The 14,365-nt window shown below is 40.8% G+C and overlaps 1 protein-coding gene across 1 annotated transcript in view; it reads right to left on the bottom strand.

The window, feature by feature from the left end:
- Nucleotides 1-464, bottom strand: part of LOC150084122 (glucose-induced degradation protein 4 homolog) — a 59,582-nt gene extending 59,118 nt beyond the window's left edge. Inside the window, exon 1 of the mRNA XM_090375045.1 lies at nucleotides 295-464. Coding sequence (XP_090231171.1) covers nucleotides 295-441 — 147 coding nt within the window. The 5' untranslated portion in view covers nucleotides 442-464. The remainder of the gene's footprint in view (nucleotides 1-294) is intronic.
- Between the last annotated feature and the right edge of the window lie 13,901 nt (nucleotides 465-14,365).

The following is a 14,365-nucleotide window of genomic DNA, read 5'->3' as shown; positions in this document are numbered from 1 at the left end:
ATATGCTATAAGATATCGGGGCACGGGTTACCCCCAAACACCTTCTAAAATAACATTAAAATAAAATGAAAAAAAAGAGAAAAAAAAGCACAATCTCTAAAATAAAACATTGTTCTAGAGTTATATATAATATGCAAAAATAAATTGAAAAACTGAACAGTAGTATCCTATAATAAAGGGCTTATGAAAGCTGGTAAGAGGTCAGTAGCCTTTTAGTGACAGCCAACGCTGGCCAATACCCAATGATACTAAGCCTATTTGATACAAACGGTTATAGTTAGTTATGGCACTCACCTGTAGTACAACCTCTACATCATAACAATTGCCTTTACTTTTTTGATGTCCCTGGAATTTTGAACCATTGTATAATAAAGAACGCGTAACACCTGGCTGCCGAGAATTCGCTGGAGGAGGAGGCACAATCTCTGCTCTAACAGGCATGTTAACTCAGCAACTAAGTAAAATCCGAACTCTCAGTCTCGTAGCATCCTGATGCGTAAGCAACATTACGGTTTAAGGGATCACGTGACTTTAAAATCAACCTATTGAAAATATAATTGTAACAATACCCATCATAGTATAAAATGAACTCTTCCTATTCTTTGAAACAACTACCAACTTATTAGAATAATACCAATTTCTATTTTTTTTTTAATTGTTGTCTTATATACTATTACATATTTTATTTTACAATTCTAGGATGCAACATCCAGCATCCACCAATTCCGTCCACCAGAAGTATTAATTGCAGGGCTTGAGCATCCAGGAATTCTCTGAGCAGTTTTGCAAAATGTCCAGGAGTTTTGTATTTGCTTGCTTGTTGCTTTTCCAAAAGACATAGCCGATTTTCAAGATAAATTAATAAGTTGAGGTTTTGTCATCTTTAATTTTCTGGTTCTGACAGAAAGAGGACAACTAATCAGAACTCAGAACAGTAGTGAAACAATAGGAACTGGATTGAATCATATTAAGATTAATCACCATCTTAATCCACCATGTGTTTTAGGTCCGTAAATTCCATGTATTCTCCGGTCAGTCTGCCTGTATTTCTGGAATAAAGCTGTGTATTTATTACTTACTTTAAGAAATTTCACCAAAATATTTTTGTTCAATCATCACTATGAATAAAGAGTGTTTATCTATTGATTCTCAAGAGGATTTTCCTCCTCCACTCAACGCACAACCTACTGTGAGCTCAATGTTATCGCATGATGTTGAGAGAATACAAGAAACAGCACCGTATTCAACAGTCACGGATTTGAACCCGGGTCACTCAATTCACGTGTACTTACGCACCCGCGTGCCTGACCACTCGGCTACAGCGGCCATAGATATGAAAGTTGGTAGGGCTGTTAAGGACACTAATGACAGTATGCTGCTGCAACAGGATCTAGAAAAGTTGAGCAGATGGGCTGAGAGGTGGCAAATGAAGTTTAATATTGATAAATGTAAAGTACTTTATATGGGAAGCAGTAACGCCAGAATAACGTATAAACTCTGTAGTTCTACACTGAGAGTGGTAGAGAATGAAAAGGACCTGGGCCACAGTTGTTCAGATAGATACGAAGTTTTCTGAGCAGTGCAGGCGGTCTGCAAGAGTAGCTCGTGGTGTCTTTTCAATGATATACAGTAATTTTTCTAGCAGGGATAAGGAGGTGATTATCCCCTTGTAATGGTCAGGCCCCACCTTGAGTACTGTATACAAGTCTGGAGGCCTCAATTTAAGAACGATGTAGAGCTGCTGAACGAGTACAGAGAATGGCAACAAGGTTAGTGAATGGAACAAAGGGTAGCTCTTAGGAAGAAAGGCTAAAGTTTTGCAGATTATAGAATAGTCTTGAGACTAGGCACCTGCACCCTTCACTCCTGATGGTAGTTACCTCTTTCAGTAAATCTCACATCAGTACACTGTGATCAGTGCCACCTAGTGGCACCTTTATCGGCAGATTCTGAATGCATGAAGAATCATTACTGATAATCAAATCAAGAATATTATTCCCTCGGGTTGCCTGTCGAACATGCTCCTGGAGAAAACAGTCATCCAATAAATCCAAAAAGTCTGGCTAGTGCGTGAGTAACCAACCTACAAGTTCCAGTCAATATCTGGAAACTTCAAATCCCCATTATAAGACATTCTGGTTTACTGGCCCACTCTATTTCTCTGCACATTTGCTCAACATGCTCTTCAGTCTCTTACTCTCCTTTTCCCTTTCCCAGTGTTTATGTCACACAAAACAGACTCAACATTGCACTGTCCACCCATGTCAACTGTATGCACAGTCCACCCATGTAAACTATATGAGAGCTTGAAGGACAGGGTGGATGCCCTCGAAGCATTAAAAGTGAGGGGCCCATCAAGCTCTCAGCTGCCCACACCAATGCCAGAGCTTGCACTTGGTCATCGCGCAACATAGCGGCAGCCCCCCAAGGCAGAATGCGCTGGTCCCAAAGGAACTAGTAGTTGTTGGTGACTCTATTGTCAGGGAAACGGGAAACATGCTTTGTAAAAAGGATAGGTGGAACAGGACCAGGGTATGTCTGACAGGGGCAAAGGTTGATGACGTTGTACAGCAGATATCATCTTTTAAGGGCACAAAAGGTTATATAGTTGTACACGTTGGCACTAATGATATTAAGAGTAGGAGACCGGCAGAATTACCTAACAAGTACAGGTCACTGTTGAAAAAAAGCCGTGAATTAGGGTTGAATTTGAAAGTGTCTGCAATTCTGCACAGACACGATAGGAGGGAGTATATGATGAGAGCTTTATCGATCAGTTCGGACCTGGAAAGATTGTGCAAGGCTCAAGGAGTAAAATTTTTTTCAGCCTGGTCTGTACTTGTTAACAGGAGAAACTGCTTCTACACGGATGGGATACACTTAAACAGAAAGGGTGCAAGAATATTTGCTGAAGCCATCGAGGCAGTGTTAGGTGGGTCGGAAAACTGCTAGTTTGGGGGGATACAAGGACTAATAGATAAACAGTAGCCACTGGCAGAGGTGAAAGTGATTCTTGCACTGCTTCTATTGGAATGAGCAGCGGCCTGGAAAACAGGATGCAGGATATTTCAGAGACTGCTGGGAGTTTATTGCGGTACACAACCCATGTGGTTACCAAGTAAACACATGTGTTGTGTTAGGGTAGCTAAGAATAGGAACAGGTGCATGTATACCTGCGTGTACACCGATGCTGGGAGTTTGGTTAAAAAATTTGATGAGTTTCAGGTATTGCTCAAAACATCAAAGGCAGATGTTGTTGGGATATCAGAGACGTGGTGTCAAACAGATACAAGGAATACAGAACTGGAATTTGGGGAGTACAATGTGTACAGAAAAGATAAACAGGATAGGAAGAGAGGAGGGGTTATGCTATTAGTTAAGAAACGCATAAAATCGCTGGACCGTGCAGTGTCGAGTCACTTTGGTGGGAAAAGTATTGGGAGATCAAAACTGAGAGTAGGAGTGTCCTATAATAAGAAACTGTACAAGAAAATAGAGTGGAACAGTAAATCAGAGATTCTTATAATGGGGGATTTTAATTTCACAGATATTGACTGGAATTTGTGGGTTGGTCATTCACACACTAGCAAGGCTTTTCTGGATTTATTTGATGATTGTTTTCTACATCAGCATGTTTGGGAGGCAACTAGAGGGAGTAATACACAGTAGTGGTACTGAGTTAGATTATCAGTAGTGATTCTTCATGCATTAAGAATCTGCAGATTAAGGAACCACTAGGTGGTAGTGATCACATTGTGCGGAAATGGGATTTACTCAAAGAGGTAACTACCATCAGGGGTAAAGGGAATGGTTTTTGCTTTCGTAAAGGCGACTACGATGGTCTGACAGTAGTTAAATTCTATACAGTCAGACCAACTGATCATGTTACCACCAGCAAATTAAAAATGTGAAGCATTCAAAGAACTTATCTTAGAAGCTACTAGGCTTTACATACCAAGTAAGAAATATTGTTAAAGGTTTAGGCCTAAATGGATGTCACATGAACTAATGAGACATATGGCAGAGAAGAAAAATGCATGGGATACATATAAATTAACATGTGACACAGAAGCCTATGATAAATATAAGATGATCTGTAACCAAGTTACAAAGGAGGTTAGGCAGGCGAAGGCAGATTACGAGAAATCTTTGGCAAGGGATGCAAAGAAAAACAGCAAAGAATTCTTTACTTATGTAAACTCTAGAAGGAAGGGGATGAATCAGATTGGTCCGCTTGATATCGATGGGTCAACTGTTGATGATCCTGCTCAGGTAGCTAACAAACTGAATGAATATTTTGCATCGACATTCACACATGAGGAGTTATTCAGCGAGGGGAATGCCACAGGTGTATTCAACTCTGGCAGTAAGGTAGAGAATCTTGTAATAACTGAGAGTAAAGTGGAGGAGAAATTGTTGAAGATAAATACAAGAAAGGCACCTGGGGTGGATGGGATCTATCCAGTTATATTAAAGGAAGCAGCAAAGGAAGTAAGCAAACCCTTAGCCATAATTATGAGAGCTTCCTTGGACTCAGGGGAAGTACCCATGGACTGGAGATGTGTAAATGTAACCCCAATTCACAAAGGAGGATCAAATGGCAACACAAATAATTATAGACCTGTTAGTTTAACTTCTGTTCCTGGAAAATTAATGGAGGCACTGGTTAAAGAAGCATTGCAGGATCATCTAGTCAAGACTTCAGTCATAGCCCAGCGACAGCATGGTTTTGTTAAGTGGAAGTCTTGCCTGACCAATTTGATTGGATATTATGATGTGGTCAGAAAAGAACTGGATGCAGGGAATAACTTTGATATTATATATTTGGATCTTAGAAAGGCTTTTGATACTATTGCACATGGAAGACTGCTGCACAAATTGGATCAGTGTGGCATTGGAAAATTGCTGTTATGGATAAAGGGATGGTTGAGGGGGAGAAAACAGTGAGTGGTAATCAATGGACACTGCTCATCGTGGGCTAATGTTATTAGTGGAGTCCCTAAGGGTTCAGTGTTGGGTCCATTATTGTTTTCTGTATTTATAAATGATATAGATGATGGTATATCAAGGTTAATGTCGAAGTGTGCAGACGATGCAAAGGTTGGTAGGGTTCTTATGGACACTACTGACGCTGCTGCTGCTGCAACAGGATCTGGAGGGGTTGAGGAGATCGGCTGGGAGGTGGCAAATGAAGTTTAACTTTGACAAATGAAAAGTACTACATATGGGAAACAGCACCCCCAGAGCAACGTATCAACTCTCTGGTACTACACTGACAGTGGTAGAGAATGAAAAGGACCTGGGGTACAGTTGTGCAGATAGATATGAAGTTTTTTGAGCAGTGCAGACGGGCTGCAAGAGTAGCTCATGGTGTCTTGTCAATGATATACAGGAATTTTTCTAGTAGGGATAAGGAGGTGATTATTCCCTTGTATAATGCAATAGTCAGGCCACACCTAGAGTACTGTATACATGTCTAGAGGCCTCATTTCAAGAAGGATGTAGAGCTTCTGGAACGAGTAGAGAGAAGGGCAACAAGATTAGTGAATGGAACAAAGGGTTGCTCTTACGAAGAATGGCTTAAGTTTTGCAAATTACAGGGTCTTGAGACTAGGCACCGGCGAGGCGATCTGATAGAGGTGTATAAAGTCTTGAATGGTTTGAGCATGCTCAGTGCCGATGGGATTCTTTCTCTTGCTCAGAATAATCACCTGAGAGGGCATAAATTTAGATTGAAGAAAGACAGATGTAGGATAGATGTGTGGAAATTTGCCTTTAGCCACCCTTGATCTGGAAGTTGATAGCCGAAATAAATTTAAGGCTCAGCTGGACAGGTGTTTCGAACGAACGGAGGGGTGAAATGGAAGTGGTTTTTTTTTTTTTTTTTTTTTTTGGCTGATGCTGCATAAGCTTGCTTTCTTGGATCATATGGCTCTACTAATGCTAACTCTTTACGGATGAACGGGCCATCAGCCGTTGTTTCGAGACGTCTTGGCCACCCCGATCACCGGACCCCATGTGACTTCTGGTTGTGGGGTTTTTTGAAGAACCAGGTGTATCGGGAAGGATGTCCAACTCTGGCAGATCTGAAGAACAGCATTAGACGTCACGTGCTGCTATAAAAAAAATGCTGTTCTTTGAATGGAAATTGTTGTTGGCCAAAATGGAGGACACATTGAACAATTGTAGCGCTGTTCAAGTGATTTGTATTGCCACAGCGCCATATAGTGACAAATTTTGTAACTAATTTTTTTTCCCAATAAATGGCGAGCGCATTCTTTATTGTACCTGTTGTCCAAATTTTTCTTCAGTACAAGCATTAGAATTCGCTCCAGAGCCCTCTACATAAGGATACTTTAATTTTAACAACCCTCTATTTACTTGTTCCGCAATGACTCCCAGCAGTCTCTGAAATATCCTGCATCTTGTTTTCCAGGCTGCTGCTCATTCTAATAGAAGCAGTGCAAGAATCACTTTCACCTCTGCTAGTGGCGACTGTTAATCTATTATTCCTTGTATCACCCACCCAAGCTAGCAGTTTTCCGACCCACCTAACACTGTCTCGATAGCATTAGCAGATATCCTTGCACCCTTTCTATTTAATTGTATCCCATCCGTTTAGTAGCAGTCACTCCTGTTAACAAGCACAGACCAAAATTATTATTATTATTATTATTATTATTATTAGCTACATGGTGCAAGGAAGCCTGAGGCTTATGGCGAGCGCAACCAAAAAAAAAAAAAAAAAAAAAGAGAGAGAGAGAGAGTTAAAAGTAGAAGGCAATCACCAAGAAACAGAAGAATGAAGATATCCAGCTCAGGACCCTGAGTGTGCCAAGCCCATACTCACCAGATGAGAGCCCCCTGAAGTTAAAATTTTATGGGTTGCCCATAATTGAATACATACCCCGTATTTTTGTCTGTTAATTGCCTGCGTTCTATGGTCGATTTACCCGTTTTGCTGGACGACAAAACTCCAGTTTCTTGGGAGAAAAATCTTGTTATCTACGCCCGAGACCGACTACCTCAGCCACGGAGCGAAAAAAAGCCGATTAAAGTTTCTTCAGTCATCGACTGGATTCGAACCCGAGCCTTTTTCACAGTGTGGGGATGACGGTGACGATACCAGTGTGGTACCAGCGCAGATGCATTGATGTGGACAGCTTAGAGCTTGATAAGTCCCTAAATTCAAGTTATTAGAGGCCATGTACCTTGCTCTTGAAACTCCCATAAAAGCCCATGACAACACTGAGTTGGCGTCTCATTCCTTCACACTGCTTACATCGAGCACATACAAAGACGTTTTTCTTGGCAATATCATATCTCGTTCCTGAATTCTCCACAAACGTCAAACAAGCAGTACATTCAAAAGGCTGTGATTCAGATGACAACCATCTCCCTGAGCCACAGTACTCTCCCACTACCTTGAACCTTTTGCTTTGCTTCTGTAGTCTGAGGCATGAGTTAGTCGGTCTCAGGCGAGGGTAGATTGGTTTTCCCGGAAACTCTGGTTTTTAGTACACCAAACAGAAATTCGACCTCAGAACACACGCAATTTACAGACAATATACATGGATCAATACGGCCTTAGTCCGTGATGCTCCTGAAATCCTACTACAACACAATTTAGATTTGGTTATAATATTTCTGATTGGCTGGTTGTTGAAGGGTTTTAGGCTCATCGGTAATTTAAGGCATATTGCTCCGTATATATTAGGTCTGTAAGGTGGTTGTGTTTTATGGTCGATTTACTGTTTTTCTGGGAGAAAAATCTGATTTCGAGAGAGAAAAAAAAAAAAAAAAAAAAAACGAGATTTACCAGGAAAATCATGACGGAGAGCATCCGAAGTCGGCTATCGAGAGACTGGTCACAGCCGTAAAGAAGGAGGAGGGAAGGGTTTGACTAATCTCACTAAACAAGAGAAGACGATTAAGAAAATGCGGAATTACTTCCAGGAAAACACAACGCCAAATTACCAGGCCATTAAGAAGATCGACAAATGGCTCACACTGCTCAGCCTCAACAAGGAGACCCCACTTACACAGACAAAAAGATCGGCAAAGAAGACGCAGCTTGGCAGACATTGTAATAACCTCCATCAAAACTAAAGAGTTAAGCAAGCATTCAGAGACCGAAGTATACATTTTACCCATCCAAAACTAGGTAATCAACACTAGTACTTACAGGAAATACAACTCCAAGGACCACGCAGCTACAGATGACACATGTCCACGATGATACCAAGTCAAGAAACAATCCAGCACATCACCACTGAATGCAGGGTGGTCACCCAAACAGAGTACACTCACAGACATGACCAGGTCGACAGGATAATACATTAGAAGCTAGCGCAAAAATATCAGTTGATCAAACAAAGTGTACCGCATTACAAGCAAGAACCAAAGGCCGTACTAGAGACCACTACACAGTGATCCCACACAACAGACCAGATATAACCCTCATCTGCAAGAAAAATAGTTACCTACCTGATCGACATAGCAGTTCCTAACCTAGCAACTTTCAAAAATCCTATGAGAAATGATCAGCCAGTACACAGATCTAGCACAAGAAATCAAAGAAATGTGACATATACAACAAGTAATGACCATTCCAATCACCTCTAAATCACTGATATAGTGCCAAAGAGCCTCCATAACGACCTAGCAGAAATAATGGACCTGTTAGAGAACACTTACTTGGAACTCCAGGGAGCCACTGTCCTGCTTATAGGACAGTCAGACAAATAGTTCCTCCACCAAAAATAGTAACCGAATAACCACCCATCGCACCTGGTAGCAGTACTTGTTACGGAATGGGGAAACTAATTAAACAAAAAATAAAATAGAAAATCTTGCACGTCTGCCACCTGCACAGAAACAGGAAGATCTAAGTTCCTTGTTCGTTCGAAGCCGATATGCGTCGTGAATGATAACTTAGAGACATTTACATTTAGGATGGTAGTTAAACTGCAAATCTTCTGAAACTCCCATAACATTCTGCAGCAGATAGTATATACAGATGGAATACCGTTGAAGTCAATACCGAAAGTGTGTGTGTGTGTGTGTGTGTGTGTGTGTGTGTGTGTGTGTGTGTGTGTGTGTGTGTGTGTGTGTGTGTGTGTGTGTGTGTGTGTGTGTGTGTGTGTGTGTGTGTGTGTGTGTTTAGGGGCGCATAAGCTGTCAGGGCTATAGTGCGCCTCCGAAAATAAGTTCTGGAAGGCATTATAATGAAAAGAAGCGGTCAATGAACCATAGAAAGAGTAGTTTTTCCCTAATGCACGTTGTCTGCAGAAAACATCACATGTGGACATGTGTTTTTTGTAGGACAGCTCCTAGAACGTCAGTTCATCTCCGCCTCGTATCTCTATGAAGAACAGTACCACTGTAAGAGGGCCAGAATTGTGGGTAATATAGGTTTGTGTGTGTTCTGTTGTTGTGTCTGGTTACCTGGTTACCCAGAAACATCAATCACTTGGAGATACAGAAAACATCAAAGAGATCATAGGATATATGTATGTACTCAACTACACGAGACTTCATGGCCTTGTATTCAATGTAGGTTAACCGCTCATAAATACACTACCACAGTAACGAATGAAAAATGGTTTTATATTCATGACGTTCGTGACGTTCATGGAATCTGGAACAATTGCGGAAATATTATATGGTGACGAATCTCACTACACAATGTTCGATTTCGGAGGATAAGTTTGGGTGTGAAAATTGTCATAAGAGCGCTTCCTATTAGACACTCATCTCGGACCCTAAAGTTTTTTGGAGACGGTGTGATTTATGGAATTTGAAACCATAAAGTCCAAGTTATGGTCGAAAGTTTGGGATAATTATGTGTTACCTATGCGATGGCTGCACTGTGGAAACAGTTCTGGTCTGTCTCAACATGAGAGTGACCCATGTCATAAAGCAATGGTCATAGAAAATTGATTTTTAAGAGGTGAAAAACTTGAACTGACCGGTTGAAAAATGAAACCAAAATGCCATTGAACACCCGGAAGATACTGGGTTCCACATAATATTGCGACTAAATTTCATCCTTCCAAACCAATTCTGGCAGCTGCTTATCTGAAGGAATAAAGTGAAGTCCCCGACACCGACAGAAAGTTGGTAGATTCAGGAGGGGTGAAGCTTAATTGCATGTCAAAAGGTCCACGTGGGTAGCACAATTGGTAAAATCACAGTTCTACCACACAGATCTGAGTTCAAATCCCATCAAAAACGCGAGGAATTTTTATTGGACTTTTTAAAAACTTGGCTGAGTTAGTCGGTCTCAGACGAGTGTAGCGTGGGTGTTCCTTTTAAATATACAAAGGTTTTTCATTCCAGAAAACAGCAAATTGGCCACAGAATGCCTGAAATTTATAGATGTAATATACGGTGCAATATGACCTAAGTTGCCGTTGCGCCGAAAAATTCTATAAAAACCAACCAACAGACCAAATGGGGCCATACTATGTCAGAGGATTTTGAATAAAAGGCAATTATTGTAACCACCTGTTATCAAGAAATTGGTTATATAGAAAAGGAGCCTATACCCTTACAATAATAATTCTAACTGTATATAAAATTCGATTTGAATATTTAACAGTAAAAATAAATATGACGGATATATGAATAGCAACATAAACTTATGATCATTAAGAAATGCATCACATCAGAGAATTTCATTTATAGATTTTAACTTTCCATGTGGAAAGTTAAATTTAAAATTGGTGGGGTGGTTATTCATGCTAGCAAAACTATAGATTTCATGTATGATTTTTTTTTCTACAGCAGCATGTTAGAGAGGCAACAAGAGGAAGTAATACTCTTCATCTGATTATCATCAGCAGTGATTTTCAACATGCATTAAGGTTGGCGAGAGTAATTCAAGGTGACCTACTACAATAAGATCTCGGAAAATTTGGTCTATGAGCTGAGAAATGGCGTTTGAAGTTCAACATTGACAAGATTCTGCATATGGGGCAGTAATCTAAGAGAAACTTATCCGCTATACGGTACTATACTCAGGCTAATGGAAAATGAAAAAAAAAAAAAACTTGGAGTGCAGTTAGATATAAAATTCTCTGAGCAGTGCAGACATGTTCCTACGATAGCTCACAGCGTTTTGTCAATGGTACTCTGAAACATTTCCAGCAGAGATAAATTTGATGAATATTTGATGAATTTGAGGTATTGCTCAAAACATCAAAGGCAGATATTGTGGGGATTTCAGAGACGTTGTGTCACACAGATATAAGGAATGCAGAACTGGAATTTGGGGAGTACAATGTCTACAGAAAGGATAGACAGGATAGGAAGGGAGGAGGGGTTATGCTACTAGTTAAAAAACACATAAAATCCAAGGAAGTGAAGCCAGTCGACATTGCTGGACAGTGCAGTGTCGAGTCAGTTTGGTGTGACATAAGCATTGGGAGATCAAAATTGAGAGTAGGAGTGTGCTATAGGCCTAATGACTCTGATGAGTATAATAAGAAACTGTTCGGAGAAATAGAGTGGGCCAGTAAATCAGAGAGTCTTATAATGGGGGATTTTAATTTCCCAGATATTGACTGGAATTTGGGGGCTGGTCACTCACACAGTAGCAAGGCTTTTGTGGATTTATTGGATGATTGTTTTCTACATCAGCATGTTCGGGAGGCAACTAGAGGGAGTAATACTCTTGATTTGATTATCAGTAGTGATTCTTCATGCATTAAGAATCTGCAGATAAATGAACTGCTTGGTGGCAGTGATCACAGTGTGCTGAAGTGGGAGTTACTCAAAGAGGTAACTACCATTAGGGGTAAAGGGAAGGGGTATTGCTTTCGTAAAGGCGACTACAATGGACTGAGACAATATTTAAATTCTATACAGTGGTATCAACTGATGATATTGCCAACAGCAAATTCAAAATGGGAAGCATTCAAAGAACTTATTGTGGAAGCTACTAGGCTTTACATACCAACTAAGAAATATTGTTCAAGGTTTAGGCCTAAATGGTTGTCAGTTGAACTAATGAGGCATATGGCAGAGAAGAAAAATGCATGGGATACATACAAATTAACACGTGACACAGACGCCTATGATAGATACAAGTTGATCTGTAACCAAGTTACAAAGGAGGTTAGGCAGGCGAAGGCAGATTACGAGAGATCCTTGGCAAGGGATGCGAAGAAAAACAGCAAAGAGTTCTTTACTTATGTAAACTCTAGAAGGAAGGGGATGAATCAGATTGGTCCACTTGAGATCGATGGGTCAACTGTTGATGACCCTGCTCAGGTAGCTAACAAACTAAATGAATATTTTGCATCGACATTCACACATGAGGAGTTATTCAGCGAGGGGAATGCCAGAGGTGTATTCAACTCTAGCAGTAAGCTAGAGAATCTTGTAATAACTGAGAGCAAAGTGGAGGAGAAATTGTTGAAGATAAACACAAGAAAGGCACCTGGGGTGGATGGGATCTATCCAGTTATATTAAAGGAGGCAGCAAAGGAGGTAAGCAAACCCTTATCCATAATTATGAGAGCTTCCTTGGACTCAGGGGAGGTACCCATGGACTGGAGATGTGCAAATGTGACCCCAATTCACAAAGGGGGATCAAAGGCTGACACAAGTAATTATAGACCTGTGAGTTTAACTTCTGTTCCCGGAAAATTAATGGAGGCACTGGTGAAAGAAGCACTGCAGGATCATCTAGACAAGACTTCAGTTATAGCTAGGACACAGCATGGTTTTGTTAAGGGTAAGTCTTGCCTGACCAATTTGATTGGATACTATGATGCAGTCACAAAAGAACTGGATGCAGGGAATAACTTTGATATTATATACTTGGATCTTAGAAAGGCTTTTGATACTGTTGCACATGGAAGACTGCTGCACAAATTGGAGCAGTGTGGCATTGGAGGCAAATTGCTGCTATGGATAAAGGGGTGGTTGAGGGGGAGAAGACAGAGAGTGGTAATCAATGGACACTGCTCATCGTGGACTAATGTTATTAGTGGAGTCCCTCAGGGTTCAGTATTGGGTCCTTTATTGTTTTCTGTATTTATAAATGATATTGATGATGTTATATCAGGCTTAATGTCCAAGTTTGCAGACGATACGAAGGTTGGCAGGGTTGTCAAGGACACTACTGACACTATGCTGCTGCAACAGGATTTGGAAAGGTTGAGCAGATAGGCTGAGAGGTGGCAAATGAAGTTTAACATTGACAAATGTAAAGTACTACACATGGGAAACAGCAACCCCAGAGCAACGTATCAACTCTGTGGTACTATACTGACAGTGGTAGAGAATGAAAGGGACCTGGGGGTGGTTGTGCAGGCAGATATGAAGTTCTCTGAGCAGTGCAGATGGGCTGCAAGAGTAGCTCATGGTGTATTGTCAATGATATATAGGAATTTTTCTAGCAGGGATAAGGAGGTGATTATTCCCTTGTATAAGGCAATGGTCAGGCCACACCTAGAGTACTGTATACAGGCCTGGAGGCCTCATTTCAAGAAGGATGTAGAGCTGCTGGAACGAGTACAGAGAAGGGCAACTAGATTGGTGAATGGGACAAAGGGGTGCTCTTACGAAGAAAGGCTTAAGTTTTGCGAATTACAGTGTCTGGAAACTAGGCACCAGCGAGGCGATCTGATAGAGGTGTACAAAGTCTTGAATGGTTTGAGCATGCTCAATGCGGATGGGATTCTTCCTCTTGCTCAGAATAATCACCTGAGAGGGCATAAATTCAAATTGAGGAAAGACAGATGTAGGATAGATGTGCGGAAATTTGCCTTTAGCCAGCGGGTGGTTGGTGGGTGGAACAGACTTCCATCCCTTGTCGTGGAAGTTGATAGCCTAAATAAGTTTAAGGCTCAGCTGGACAGGTATTTCGAACGAACAGAGGGGTGAAGTGGAAGTGGTTATTTTTATTTATTTATGTTAGTTTTTTTTTTTTTTTTTTTTTTTTTTGGCTGATGCTGCATAAGCTTGCTTTCTTGCATCAAATGCCTCTACTAATGCTAATGCTAATGCTAATAAAGAGAGATTATCCTTTTGTACATCTTGAGTATTGTGTACAGGTGTTGAGGCCTCACTTTATGATGTAGAGCTGCTGCAACGTGTGCAAAGGAGGGTAACCAGATTGGTGAAAGGAACAAAAAGGTACTCTTACCTAGATAAGCTTCAGTTCTGCAAATTGTAGCGACTTGGGACCAGGCTGCAGGGAGATCTGATTAAGGGATTTAAAGCTTTCGTTGGATTGAGTAAGTTGAACATTAATGCTATAATTCCATTTTCTGATCTTGGAGGGTACTGTTTTTTTGGGCTGAAGATATATAAAAAATCAAAAAACTCAAACTATTATATTAGGGCCACGCTT

This window comes from Mastigoproctus giganteus, chromosome 6 (genome assembly GCF_048544385.1).
Source record: "Mastigoproctus giganteus isolate SK-2022 chromosome 6, ASM4854438v1, whole genome shotgun sequence".
Lineage (NCBI taxonomy): Eukaryota > Metazoa > Arthropoda > Arachnida > Uropygi > Thelyphonidae > Mastigoproctus > Mastigoproctus giganteus.
This window is presented reverse-complemented; position numbering and strand designations above follow the sequence as displayed.